The sequence below is a fragment of the Protopterus annectens genome, chromosome 2.part1, assembly GCF_019279795.1.
Source record: "Protopterus annectens isolate FY-2018-M chromosome 2.part1, PAN1.0, whole genome shotgun sequence".
NCBI lineage: Eukaryota > Metazoa > Chordata > Ceratodontiformes > Protopteridae > Protopterus > Protopterus annectens.
Window position 1 is genome coordinate 1179625703 of NC_056729.1, and position 15244 is coordinate 1179640946.

Here is a 15244-nt window from a genome sequence, read left to right on the forward strand (position 1 = left end):
TTTCCCTGACTTCATTTTCCTTAGTGCTGCTCTTACTTCTTCTAAGCTGGGCTCCTCATCTACTCTCATTGTAGGCTGTTTCTGGGGCAGTACCGCTTCTGTTGGGTTTTCTTCATTCAGAAGCTGCTGGAAATACTCCTTCCATCTGCCTTTGATGTCTTGTGGGCTGGTAAGCAGGTTGTTGCTGGAATCCCTTATGAAGGGTGTCTGACTATCTTCTTTATCTTTCTGTCTTTGCCTTGCAACCTGGTATAGTTTCTTTGTGCCCCTTACTGAGTCACTTTCCAGAAGCTGATAGAGTGCCTCTGATGCCCTATTCTTTGCTATTGCAACTTCTTTCTTAGTTTCTTTGTTAGCCAACCAGTAGTCCTTCCTAGCTTGGTCAGTCTTTTCAATCTCCCACTTCTTCCTGCACTCCTTCTTTCTTTTGATTACTTCCTGCACTTCTGCATTCCACCACCAACTTTCCTTATGTACCTTATTTCCATACCTGGCTCGGCCACATATCTTTTTTGTAGGCCTAACACATGCTGTTTTAGGCGCTGCCACTCTTCTTCAACTCCTCCTATTTCCTCCTCTTCTTGGGGTGCTAGAGCCCTGAGTAATTCCTTGAACTGCTGTACTTTCACTCCAGTCAACTTCCAGGTCTTCAGCCTGGTCTATGTTGACCTTAGAGCCTTCTCTGACCACTGCTTGCAGCTGATTGTGGCAACTACTGGTTTATGCTGTGAACTGACTGTTTCACTGGGGATGACATTATTTACTTTCAGTGGAGAAATATTCCACCAGCAAAAAGGAGCCAGCTGTTGGAGCCAAAATTGTCCCAGCTTATGCGAATGTGGTGCTGTCTAGCTGGGAGAGTAATATAGTTAAACACCTAAAAGGTTTTGAGAAGGTGCATCTGTATAAGAGATTTATATATGTTATCTGTTTTTCTATGGCAAGGCACAATAAATTAAATCAAATACGTCATAAGGACCATGAAAGAAAGCATTCCTTTCTTGGATTTTACAGTACTGGCAATGGACATGATGTGCAGTTCCTGGACATCTTTGACCCTAGACCCCCTCCTCCAGGAAGTTCACATCCAATATTTATAGGAAAGGGTCATTCAGAAACAACTACTTGGACTATAACAGCCAGTACCCTGTCTTCATGAAAAGGAATATTGTCAGAGGCTAGTACATTAGAATTGGCAGACTAGTCAGCGAGGATGAAAGGCAGACACTAAAACAGCTTTTTTTAGAAAGGCATTACCCTTCATACCTACTGGAGACAGTGGAAAAAAAAAACTACTCCCACAGATGCTTCAAATTTCCCCATCCTGAAAGCAGGGTTCACCGTGAAACCCAAACAAGTGAAAGAACTCACCACTAGATTCCCCCTTCCTATCTTGAGACACTGAGTCTTGCAGGGATCATAGAGAAAAACTGGGATCTCATTACAGACAACCAAGAACTGGGACGGGTGCTTGGAGATGCCCCTGAATTTGGCTACCAAAGACCATCTCTCTGAAAACTTTTTTGGAGAAAAGAGAGAATGCTATCATTAACCATGCTCAACAACACATAGGTATGAAGAAATGTGGTATCTTTTGCTGCTGCCCTTCCATCCTTGAATGTTCTGAATACACGCTATCTAGCAGAAACATCACTATTTCTGTACGTAGCTCCTACAACTTCCACTCCATGAACCTGGTTTACTTGGCTGTCTCTTCTTCCTGCGATTCCTTCTTTTTAGGCAAAACAGTCATAAAACTTGGTGACAGACTAAAGGAACATAGGCCATAGGAAACAGGGAGGATATTAATGTCCTAGCTAAGCACATTTTACCTGCACAAACAACCCTTGGTTCGAATTCCTAGTATTGGAAAGCCCAGGTAGTTTTTTTGGGGAATACAATACTTTGCTAGATAAGGAAACTGTGGTGGCAAATTAAGCTTAAAGCAGACACGCTTCCAGGTCTCAATGAGAGCCTTAATATAAGGTGCGCACTAAAATGGAGGAAGTGATGCAAGCAATCCCTAGCTTCACACACCCACCTGTTGCTCTAAAAAAAACCCTCTGTATTCTCACAACCTGAGTCACATTTCTGAAGAAGTTGGACTTGTAACCATGAAATGAACAAAAGCGGTCAAATGTTGATGTAATATTTATTAATATTATCTTTAACATGTGTGTCTGTGTGTGTATGTATGTGTGTACACTTACGGGTGAGAGATTGGCTTAATGGTTAAGGTGTTTACCTTGCAGACATAAGGTGCAGGGTTTGATTCTCACTCGGGGAAATTGGCTGGACTTGAAATGGCCCACAAGGGCAGTTAGTCTAGCATGAATCTATGGACCTATGTGTGTGTGTGTAATATTGTCTTAAAAAATAGTAGCAGCATTTTGTTTAGAGTAACTTCTGCAGTTTTACCTGTTGGTGATTGTTTATCCCCTCTTTTCAGGGTACTGTTGTTTTGTCGGACATGTTTGAAAAACCTGAGAAACCAACGGGTTTCGAAAAGTGCACTTACTGGCATAAGATTCCTAATTCTGATGCCACAAGAAATGTACCTATTGTCTTGGAGCAGCCCACCTTGATTCACCCTGCGCTGTTTGTGCAACATTTAATCCCAGGGTGCTCTCAGCAGAAACAAGTTGATTCTGAGTCTGCTGTCTGTTTCTTGGGCTCAAACCCTCTCTAAAGTTTTGCAGTCAACCTCTGAGATAAGAAAAAGGTCCGTTCCTTGATTTCTGAGGGCTTCTTCCAAATCTAGTGAGAAGTTGAAAACACCGTCCGATCCAGCTCCATTGGATCTGAAGATGTTTGGCTGACCCTCGGAACCACAGCATTCTGTGGATCTGACTGGACCAGCCCATGTGGATAGCTGTTCTCCTCCATGCACCTCCTGTGATCCTAAGACCACAGATCAGACTAGCAGTGGTCACTATCCTGAATTTGCGCTGAAGCAAGTCTCTGCAGTCCTGCCATCGCAGTTATTTGAGACTCCAAAGAAGCAGTCCCAGCCCCCATCCATAGCTTTGTCCAGATCTTTCAGGAGTTTGACAGAGGCAGACATGGACTGGATGATGCAGAGATTCTTTAGGGCTCAGATCCAGATGGGTTCCTGCCAGCTCTGTCTCCTGGGGGATCAATGAGCACACCTGCCTAACAGGTACTATCTCCTCCTCGATCTGACCTGTGATTTCGGAGTCCCAGGATTCAAGATCTCCGAGAGGTTTAGCATCTGATCCGAGGAAGCAGTCTTCCTCGACTCTGATAGTATCCTTAACCAGTTCTGCTCTGATATCTTCAGACCAGATTAGATCTCGTATCTGAGAGGTCAGCACATAGTCTGAGGGGTTTGGTTCGGCTCCTGCCTTGTCAGGTCCTTGTATTCCCCTTGGTGTCTCGCCCCTGGCAGCTTTGGTCCGATTCTCTGTGGAGGGTTCGGATCAAGGGTTGGCCCCAACCTTCCTTACTTTGGCTGCTTCAGCTCTGAGGAAGTGGGGGGGGAGTTCTCCAGGTCAGTCAGCCAGCCTTCCAGGTAGTAGAAAGGTCTTTCTCATTGCATAGAGAACCATCCTGTCTAGTCTCTAATCATATCCTCCACCCTTGATCAGGTCCATGCTCTGAACCTATCATCTCTACAACTCGGGGTCAGCCAGCCCAGGGAAGCCTCCACACAGGTTCCCTAGAGTGAGTCCCCCTTTCTTCTGACACCTCTGCTGAACACCCCGTGGAAAACGTTCCTCAGAAGAGAACATGTAAGGGGAGGCACATAGACTCCCCTATGGAGTCTCTAATAGACACCGATTTTGATGAGGGAAGGAGGATCCCCTCATTGCCACCTGCTGATGTCTCCTTTGGAGTTGTCTTGGAAATCCTCAAACAGCAAGGTAGCTGGTTTTCCCAAACTCCTCCTTCTGAAGAATCTGTGTTCCTGGAGGTTTTCGGGGCTGGCCCATCTACGTCTTGGTTGACACCCTCCCCCAGCAGATGACCTTATTGATCTAGCATCCAGCCGGGCTTGGAAGGAACTGGACAGTGTCAAGCCCATCCCAAGCACCTGGACAAATTCTTCGTTCCCCCTTCTGACAAACCCCACTGGAGCAGGGGAGTCCCTGTTGATGCCATAGTTGTGGCGGCAGCCATTAAGAAGGAGCTAGTGGAGGAAAGGCCCTCTTTCCATCCACCAAACGGGAAGTCCAGAGTGGTGGACAGATTTGGAAAGCGCATTTACGCTTCAGCCACACTCACATTGAGGTTGTTAAATTACCCGGCACATTTTACTCACTTGCAGAGAGATTTGTTCAAGGAGCTTTCAAACTCTCTTGCTGAGACCTTGTTGTCAGAGGATCTTGAAGGTTTCTCCTCATCTGGCTACTCTTTCATCTATTGTCAAATCATCAACGAGACTGATATCACATATAGAGGAGGGTACCTCATGAGCAGCTGGTTTGGGCATAGCCGTTAAGACATGCCTGGATGAGGCTTTGTGACTTTGCGGAACTCTTCAAGGTGTCTTGTTAATATCCCCCCCTTTGATGGCTCCTCCTTGTTCAGGCCATTTGTGAAAGACACACTCACCTGCAGGAGGGAAATACCCTATCTACCATTGGAATGAAGTTTTCTACCCCTCAATGTTCATTCTGTAGGAACCAGTGAGGAGATAAGAAAATGTAGTTCCGGAGACCTTTCCAGGACTCGCACAGGAATACTTCCTCCAGAGGCAGATAAGAAAGTTTCAGTGGCAGATGTCATCCCAGAGGCAGAGGGAGTACGCAAAACTAAGGCTTTGGGGACTCTTTCTCCGATAGGCACTATCAGCACTCTTGAAAAGTTGCCTGACTTGACTGTCTCTGGAGGCAGTCGGGGGTCAATTCTCCTTGCCTCTGGATGTCTGGACAAATATTACAAGAAATGCATGGGTGCTACAAATCATATCCAAATGTTACTACATATCCTTTTCCCTTCCATATCCTGTCCAGTGGAAGAAACTCCCAACAGTCCACCCAGTCAGAGGAAATTCGCAGTTCAAGAAATGCATGAAATTCAAAACCTGCTACAAAGTCATCCAGGAGGTCCCACCTGAACATATAGGATAAGGATCTTACTCCCACTTCTTTTTAGTGCCAAAGAAAGCAGGGGACCTGACACCAATTCTGTATCTAAGCAGTTGGAATCTGTTTGTAAAGAAGTCAAAGATCCAAATGGTTACAGTTCAGTCCATCATACCTCTTCTGCACAAGGACGATTGGATTTGCTCTGTAAATCTCCAGGATGCATACTATTACATCAAAATAGATGGGCACTCTAGGAGACACCTGCACTTTTGGCTGGGAGCCAATCACTACCAGTTCAGAGCACTGCCCTTTGGAATCACCACAGCCCCCAGGGTTCCCCAAATGCATGGCAGTCGTGGCAGCTCACTTGAGATTCAAAAGATTCCATGTGTTTCCCTGTCTAGAAGATTGGCTCTGCACCACCACAACCAGGCATCAACTTCTGCAAGCTAGGGATTACTTGTTTCAGATCTGTAGCTCCCTAGGCATTACAATAAACTTTGCCAGATCGAAGCTCACTCCTGTACAGACTCTGGAATTTATAGGAACTCAGTTGGATACATCGACTCACTCATGTGGCATCATTACCTCTTCATTGCATAACATCATTGAGAAATCAGGTGTGGGACTTATTGTCTCGTCCGTCAATGTCAGCTGCCATTCTCGTAGTCCCTCTGGCAAGGTTCTTTATGCAAATCCTTCAGTGGACAGTAACAGTTTGGTGGTCCATTCTTTTCATGTCGCATGAAACTTATGTCATGTTCGTTGGTGGATCCAGTCAGACTACCTCTTCAGACCATTCTATCTTCCTCCCCCATTAGTCACAGTGACCATGGATGCTTCCCAACTGGGGTGTAGTGGGCATTTCATGGGAAAGATGATACAAGGCACATGGTCCCCCTTGGAGACCAAGTTGCATGCAAGTGTCATAGAGATGAGAGCAGTCCTCCTGATGTTGCGAGCCTTTCAAGACATTCTCCCTCTAGGAGTATTGCAGTCCATACAGGCAACATATCAGTAGTCTGGTACATCAGCAAACAAGGAGAAACCCATTCCTATCCACTGTGTTGAAGTCATGAGGGTCTGGGAATGGGCAATCAGTTCAGACCGCTTTCTTATTGCAATGCACATACTGGGGAAAACCAGCGCACTGGCAGACACTCGGCAGGTTCATCCCGCTTCCTCATGAGTGGTCCCTCAGTTGAACAGTAACAAATATGATCTTCAGCCACTGGGGCCAGCCTTGCTGTGATCTGTTTCCCTCTCCCTGCAACAGCAAGTGTAGCAAGTACTTTGCGCTGATCCCCTCTCCGGGGGAGTTACTGAGGGATGGTCTGAGGCATGATTGACCCCACCATTCTCCTCTGTGCTTTAATCCCCTTTTCTGTTGATCCTGAAGTTTTTTTTTACAGAAAGCAAGCAGGCTGATGAGCTCATTCATCCTCATTTATCCCCTTCTTGCCTCGACAGGTATGTTTCCCCTTCCTCTGGTCTCACTTGAAATATCTTCCATGGATACTGGAGCCCACTCTGGATCTCTTACCTCATCCATCAGAAAGTCAACATCCCAATCTCCACACCTTCATACTGACCACATGGCTTCTACACTTCCAGAGGTAGTGAGACGTTCCAGGCTTGCTTCCCCAGTTCGTGACATTATCTTGGCTTCAAAGAAGGCCTCCACCAAGAAAACTACAGAAGCAAATGGGAAAAGATCTTTGGCCGATATAGGAACCTTCATGTTCCTAGTTTGAGCCTCCATCTTTCCTTGTGTCTATTCTATCTCTATAACACTAGGTTTAGGGCTGCAAACTTGATCTGACGAGATGGGGATGGAATAGAGCATTATGGGTAGAGGAGAAAGCTCGATTTTCGGATCCAAAGTCTGGTAGATGTGACCAAGTCTGATCCTAGACCCACTAGTGAGGAAGAATAAAAATGGACAACACAGATGTCAAGTTATGGTAAATACATAACTTCTAATTTAATACTGCCAAAAGTGCATATATGAGCCTATGTTACCACTTGCACATATATTAGCTTTCGTTGTCCTATCTCTGGACTCTGATGTGAAAAATAACTTGTATGCTTTCAGTAAACTTTAACTTTTACCTTTAGCAACAAATATCCTTACTACCCTTTAAATCAAGTTGTGCAGTGTTATATTTAATGCATTAAAGTATTAAGACTGCTGAAGAAACAACTACTTGCAAAGCTGTTAACTTCCTGCAATTTCAAACTTCTCAGTCTTTTGTACTTTAAAGCAAATGTAATCACTTTGTCATTCTCTATACATTCTGTTTGATCAAGATCACAGGAAATTCTTGATATTCTGTGCCTTACAATTTCATTTTCAGTTTTTCTGTTTGCCTTTGGCCTTTCTACTCATGCTATGATGACTTCTAAGATATCTTGAGCATTCCCCTTCAATATATGAATAAAATTTAAAAAATCAGTAGAATAAGCAAAGTTTTTTTTTTTAAGGCCTGCTTCTTTTAGTTTGTTGGAGTCAGATGGTTCTGTTGAGGAACTTGAGTGCCCTCTGATTCTTTAGCTGATGTTCCTGTGTCTATTGTTGGGATCCCTCCTGTAGCCAACTTGATGCAGTGTCTGAGCATGTCCAAACTTACTGACCAGATGATTGATTTTGGTTACGCATGGATTGCCAAAGTGTATTGTCTGTAAGGGTAAAGAGCGAGTTCCTTGACTTTAGATCCAGGAAAACATCCCAAGTAGCATCATGGAGGTGCATTCATCTTATTCTCCTTGTACAGTTTCTCTGGGAACACCAAAAAAGTGGAGAGAGAAGAGAGCATATTTCTCTTTCTGCTGTACTCAATCTCCTTCCCTTAGGTTTGTCTTGCCATTTCTTTTTTTGTGTATCTATCTCTGCCTTTAATGGACTCAATGAATCCTTGTATAACAGAAAAGCAAACTTCTGACATTTTTCTTCAAACGTCGCTCCCCCTTTCACCACTGCCCTTTCCCTTCCAAAATTAGACGAAAACTGGAAGCTGTTAACTTCAGACTCTTGGGATTTCAGCATAATAGAAAACTGGTGCAAACGTCAGTGGGACTCTTCCCATTCCTTTAAGAATCTCTCTCATCCTCCCATATCAGCTTTGTCTCATGTTAGCAATCATGTCAGGTCTGTATAGTCAGGGAATCATAGAACTTATTCCATACAGACATATCTTAGCCCAAGGAAGGAGGGAACATGGAGACAAATTTTGGATCTGTCCAAGTTGAACACTTGTTTTTATTTCAGAATGTCAACCCTACTGTATTTTTTCTCAAGCATTCCTAGTCACTGTAGACCTGAAAGGTGCCTGTCTCTACAAAATACAGTTTGTAAGATTTCTGTGCATTTGAATATCACTTTCAATGTACTTCTTGCCATTTGCATTATCCGTGGCCCCAAAGGTTTTCAGAGAATATTTAGCTTCTTTACTGACGCTGCCAATTCTATGTAAATAGTTATATATTCTGTTGTATGTATAGTTGTATTGTCTGGCCTCACTGGGCTGGGTTGTTACTGAAAACTGTCCTTGGACTAGTTCAGCTACTCAGTTAACAAATGATCTGATGTCAGTCTTATTTCTAGCTGCAGCAAGTGGGTTTGTATCCAGTCCATCAGATCCGACTCGGCAGTTGCTAAAGCTCTCAACCACAAAGTCTGTTGAGCTTCTCCCTTACCCACAACGCACCTACCAAATTACCTCAGATCTCATTTGCCACTTCTAGTTATCAGACATGTTTTACCATCTCTTTTGACCTGTGTTTAGGTAAGTAAAAATTTCACTGTTATTTCTTCAAATAGTTTTTCACTTATTGTGACTAATAACTATATAACCCTTTTTGCTGCCTTTGCACATAAATGTTCTAGAGATGAGAGCAGTGGTCTAGGCGTTGCAAGCACTTCAAGATGTTCTTCCCTGTGGGACAGTTGCGATTCAAATGGGCAGCATGTCACTTGTCTGATACATCAGCAAGCAAGGGGGAGCCAAATCTTATCCATTGTGTCGAGAAGCTCTCAAGGTCTAGCAGTGGGTGATCTCTTCCACCCGCTTTCTATTAGCGACACACATTCTTGGGAAATGCAACGTGATTGCAGAGAAACTGAGCAGGTGCATTCTTCTTCGTGAGTGGTTCCTCAATGAGAAAGTGGCGGACAAGATTTTCTGTCATCGGGGCAAGCCATGCTGCAGTCTGTCCCCTCAACACGTACAGCAACTACTTTACCCGGATTCCCCCACAGGGGCAGTCACCAATGGGATGCTTTGCTTCATGGTTGGCCCCTGGTCTTCTTTATGCCTTCCCACCAACTCCACTGATTCCAAAATTTCTGCAGAAAGCTGCCAGGCCAAAGAGCAAAGTAATCTTCATTGTGCCCTACTGACTTCGACAAATTTGTTTTCCCTTCCTATGGCCTCTTCTGGTTTAACCACCATGGAACCTAGATCCAATTCCAGACCTCTTGTCTCTCCTGATGGGTATATCGCACCTGGATATACCAAACCTCAAGCTGACTGGCTTCTCCAATTCCCTTAGTAGCCAGACAATCTGTGCTCTTATCTGCTTGATGTATAATGTTATCTTCCCGTAAAGCCTCAACAAGAAAAAAACATATTCCCATAAATGGAAAAGATTTGTCCTTTGGGCACAACAACCATACAGGTTTTAATGGCGCAGCCATAGCTTCTCGCAAATTGAGCAAGGCCTTCTTAAAATGTATCCTTCTTCTAAGGCCTTCCTTTAAAGACCATACTCCTCCATGGGATTTAAATTTGATGCTGGTCTCTCACACAACCTCCCTTTGAACCACCGGCTATATGTGACCTTAAATATGTTACATGGAAGACAGTTTTCTTGTTTGCCATTACTTCCATTAGAAGAATTTCTGAGATTCAAGCTTTATCTTCTAAAGGACCAATACTTGGTTTTCCACAAAGATAGTGACTTCGCATACTACTCTGTCCTTTCTGCCAAAGGTGGTGTCAGAATCCAACATCAGTAGGGCCATCAGTCAACCATAGTTTTCCCCCAAATTTTCCAACAAAGGAGAATATATCCTACATTTACTGAATGTTCATAGACAATTGAGATTCTGTTTGCAGAGAGCAGAAAAAGTCAAGAAAGCTGACTAACTTTATATTTCTTTCTCTGAGTCAACTTTGGGAAAACCAGTTTCCAAAGTTACCTTATCAAAGTGGTTGACAAATTGCATTTCTTTTGTCTATACTAAAAGGACATTTTTCTTACACATGCCTTGAAAGGAAGGGTACTCCACTAGATCCATGGCTACTTCCGTAGTTTTTCAATCAGGAATGTCATGGATGATATATGTGCAGCAACAACTTGTCCTACTTCCCCATACCTTTGTCACTCATTGCAAGTTGGATCTGCTCTCCAGAGGTAGGGCATCATTTGGTTGTATGGTTCTCGGCAACATCCTTCCTTGAGTCCACCGTGGGCACAGGTAGCTGCGGATGCGGTCGCACTTGCTGAGGTTAGAATGAAGATTGACAACATCAGGTAAAGAAGTTATGTATTTACCATAACATTTCATCTGTGTTATCTATCTTCAGTTTTCCTCAACTCCCTTCCCGCCAACTCCCATCCTAAGGCTTCTGGAGGAACAAGTGTTTACAGGGTCTCTTTACACTTTATGACTTCTGGATATGGCTTTTCTGTGACACTGTTAATCTTCCTACTCTAATGTAGCACCAAACAAGATCTGATGTAATTTGGTAGGTGCACTGTGGATAAGGGTGAAGCTTGAGCGATTTGGTGGCTGTGAGCTTTAACAGCCGGGTCTGATCCGACATATCGGATCTGAACCCACTTGTTGAGGAAGAGTGAACACAGATGGAATGTTATGGTAAGTGCATAACTTCTTTTTCATTGAATGAATAAATAAGCTGGATTGTCCTGCTTCAAAACAAACCATCTCCAGATGGATTTCCTTAACTTTTTATTTTGTTATCCCATCTGTAGGAAATTTCTACCAGGCCAGGTTATAGCCCAATCCAGCAGAACAGTAGCTACTTTAGGTGTCTTTTTCAAGGGTCTGGACATAAGTTCCATTTTAATAGCAGCAACTTGGACTTCCATTCTCACCTTTACTAAACACTAAAATTGTTACATTGTCCAAATCTAGGACTAGTTTCATCAGGTTTGTCCTGCAAGGAATTCTTTATTCCAGTTCCACTATTTCTTTCTGCCGGACGCACTAAAAATTTTTGAGAATCTTCCCATATGTAACTAATACTGCAACAGTGATCATTGAAGAACATAGTGCAGTTGTGTAAGAGTTTGCCATATCAGTAGATGACCATGTAGTTTGCTGTTGCAGTGTAGACATCCTCCCTCTTCTCTCCCCTTCTGTTTTTATGTTTTTTCCCTTACACTGGCCAGCAGACTTTTGTAAGGACCAAATTCTGGACATTGGGGTATAAAGTGGGCATCAGCTGGCACTATCTTCCTTTTTTTTCGTGACATGTAATCTGATGTTCCACAATGTGTCCCTTTGCATCGTCAGTCTGTTGATTGGCTTGAATTAGCAGAATTTTTAGACACCTTAGATAAGTATTTCATTGGGGGATTGGGGACCATATTTCTCTTTTTATTGTGAAAGATTCTTGCTAATATTCAAGAAAGTTGTTAATTTTCTTTCTTATGAGAAACAGATTTCCAACAAAGATTTCCATTCTTATTGTCTTTTTGTATAGGCCCTCAGTACAGACATGACAGCTGTCAGTTTTGTGCTAGGTTTGATTCACACACTATATAGGGCTGAGTTTTTAAGTTACACATGTAATCTAGTTAAGGTAGGCCCTTTGCACGTTTTGTTATCCGCCAGTTCCCAGGCCATTCTTCCCCAAGAACGCAAGAATAAGTACCGTTAGGAGAAGGACATTGGGGGCACTAAGGAAGTTTCTTTGTCCAGGCCCTTTACTTAACGTGATGTAGCTGCAGTGAGTCAGGTACCTTTGCTGCCCCCTGGTTTGCCATCTACTAGGCCACAGCTCTCTGGTGTGACCCTTCCAGAGGCTGCCATGGCTAAGGCTAGTACCTCGCAGTCCAACACAAGGCTGACATTGGTTGGATCCTAAGCTGATGCACAAGCCACAGCTTCCAATGCCTGACTCTTGGTGACTGAAGGTGGTGTACACTTTGTTAGGGAGGATGCACCCGGGAACCAGATAAAGGTCACCTGCTGCCTTCACTTCCCCTTGGCCTCGGGTACCCAAAGTCAAGAGGCGCTCAGGTTCAACCCAGCCTTCGTAGTCTCAGCCCACTGCCTATTTATCCCAGGTTTTTTCCTCAGGATTAGGCCAGCATGGCCCAAGACTTTTATGGATAATCACTATGGTTTTCTGATTATTTTCAGAGCAACTCAAAGGAATACCCAAGCATTCTACATCCCAGGCCAAGACAACCTGCTGGCAGACTCCCTGAGCAGAACCCTTCTGGATTCCTATGAATGCTTGTTAAATAGGGAGCATTTTCTGGATCTTCTACACCAGTGGAATGTTCCTAACATAAATCTCTTTGCCTCAACAGAAACAGTTGAACAAGTTCTGCTCAAGAACCCGGCAGACAGGGTTTTGGAGAGCAGATGCCTTCTCCTTCAAGTGGACAGATCTCTTCCTGTATGCCTTCCCACTGATGCCCCTTATCACCAGGGTACTTCTAAAGGTGTGATTAGACGGGCCCAAAATCATAATTGCTCCTTTTTGGCCTAGACAACATTGTTTCCATTGTTCAAACACTTAGTGGGGGAAAGACTAAAACATTACCCTTTAATCCTGGACCTTCTCGCACAGAACAAAGGGTCTGTAATATATCCCAGTATGGGAATTCTGAAGCTCGCAGCTTGAAATATTGGAGTTTAATCCCCCCAAAGAAAACCTCTAACTCACACTATGTCTTATCCATTTTGAAAGCGGATAGAAAAATGGATGCTGTAAAGTTATCTAGTAGTGGTCCCATGGTAAACATAAAATGGATACTTAAATTCCTGTCTTTCCTCTTCAAACAGGGCTTATCTTACTCCAGCATCAAGGTTTATGCTTCTGCCATTTCATCAGGTTTACCGGTTTCCCAAATGAAGCAATTGCTTAAGAGGCTTTGTATAACTCTTTCCACCCGGAAAGAGAGCCTGTTTCCCTTGGGACCTGAATTTCATACTTAAAGCTCACTCTTCTTCTTTCCTTTGAACCGGCAGCTTCAGTCAATGTCAAACTATTGACATGGAAAACAGCTCTGCATTTGGCACTCACCTACACCTAGCATGCTTCTGAACTTCAAGCGTTTGTGTATAAGAAGCCATTCTTAGCTATCACAGGACTACCCAAGGTGGTTTCAGAATTTTGCTCAAGTCAAACCATTCACCTTCCTGTGTTCTTTAGAAATCGCCAGAACAAAGGAGAAATAATATTGTATTCCCTGGATATACACACACACAATCTATATATCTCCACAGGTCATCTCTTCACATTTTGACTAAACATTACCACCTTGGGTCCTTTTGTAGTACAATAGCTGGGTTTGCCTTTGGCATCCTGTCGAGTCTGCTGTCCCCAGATAGTATTACTTTCCAACCACCCACATAGAAGCTCTGGGAGTCTTCCCAAGAATTAGTACTTCAACATGGACTATGATTAACATAGTACAGTTGTGTCTCTACTTATCATAATTGTAGATGTTCAAGTGGCTCAGTGTAAGGTGCCCTTTCCCACCCTCCTCCTTCTCTCTCTCTCTCTCCCCTTGGATTTCGATGGGTTCCATCATCCCTTAATCGTCTCATCCCTGTTCCTTCCCTTTAGGTCAGAGTCCTAGAGTCGTACTTGGGATATTTGTGAATGTCATACTTTTACCTCAGGACCATCAGACTCCTCAGTTTAGACAAGAAAGACTTGAAGATGGCACTGGCTGATGCCCACTCTGTACCCACCTCATGTCGGATGTTGGTCTTCTGGCATGGGAATGTTGAAAAACTCTGGTATTTGGAATAGCCTTTGGTTTCTGCACAGAAGGAAGACCTAAGAACTGGTACTTCAACACTGATGTACATAAACCTCTACAGTTGTGGCAAGTGGACAGACAGCTGTACTTTTATGTGTTCCTTGACAAACCGAAGATTGAATTGGCCAAGACAGTGTCAACTGTTGTTTTTTGTTAGGGAGAGCATGATGATGAAGAGGAGTGGCCCCTGTTTGTTGGGTGTCTGGTGGGGGATGACCAATAAATGGAATTAGGCTGTTTGTGGTGGTTAGCTGAGAGAAGTGTACTGACTGCACTGTTAGCTGCAAAAGGGGTCATGTTGCCTCAATATGTACTGTGAGCAAAGTGGTATGTGAGGTAAGAGTTTGAGCATTTTGGAGATGATCATGACTTTGTACAGTACTCATTACCTTTTTTTCTCCCCCTCCATCAGACTTCTGGTGAAAAGGTGAGTAAGCTGAGCTTAGTGGATCTAGCAGGAAGTGAAAGAGCAGCAAAGACTGGAGCAGCAGGAGAAAGACTAAAGGAGGGAAGCAATATAAATAAGTAAGTGACTTCTGTAGCTGATCTATATATTGTTTCATTCTTTTTTCATGCAAATTAGTTATAAACAAATGTCATATACAGTTGTGAGTGTTAGTATCTCATGTTCCTGTTTTTTCTACTTTATAAAGCAGAGTTCAAGAGTGAATTACAGTGCTACCTGAGAGCCTATGTAAAATCATCATTAGCCAAATGTCAGGGTTCCTTCTTGACTGGTCAGCAGTTAAGGAATACTCTGTCAATCATCACTAGTTTCTAAGTAGTCACTGCACAAAGCTTGCATATCTGATGCCACTGCATGTGTTGATGCCACTTATTGATGGCATAAGTTTTGCTTATCCTAAAGATAACCAGTTATTTTTTGTAAGTCACATAGTTCAGGTCTGTGTCCTGACACAGTGGTGAAACGTTCCATGTTTGAAATGAAATATTCAAAAAAATGTTTATGTAGCTATTAACATACTAGCTAAGACCCACATCGGCATTGCATGTGCTGCCTGGGAGAAAAGTACAACATAAAGCACTGCCATAAATGTCAGCAGTTCAGCCCTGCCTTTCTTGTATACGGGAGGAAGAAACTGCCTTGCTACTAAAAGGTTAGTAGTGGTTAAAATGTACCTCTGCTGGACTGCCAGAAGTGT

General features: G+C 43.4%; 1 protein-coding gene across 1 annotated transcript in view; it reads left to right on the forward strand.

Moving 5' to 3' along the window:
- Nucleotides 1-15244, forward strand: part of KIF13B (kinesin family member 13B) — a gene marked incomplete in the record, with an annotated part of 3953176 nt that overhangs the window by 549670 nt on the left and 3388262 nt on the right. The window contains 1 exon segment of the mRNA XM_044062707.1: nucleotides 14494-14606. Coding sequence (XP_043918642.1) covers nucleotides 14494-14606 — 113 coding nt within the window.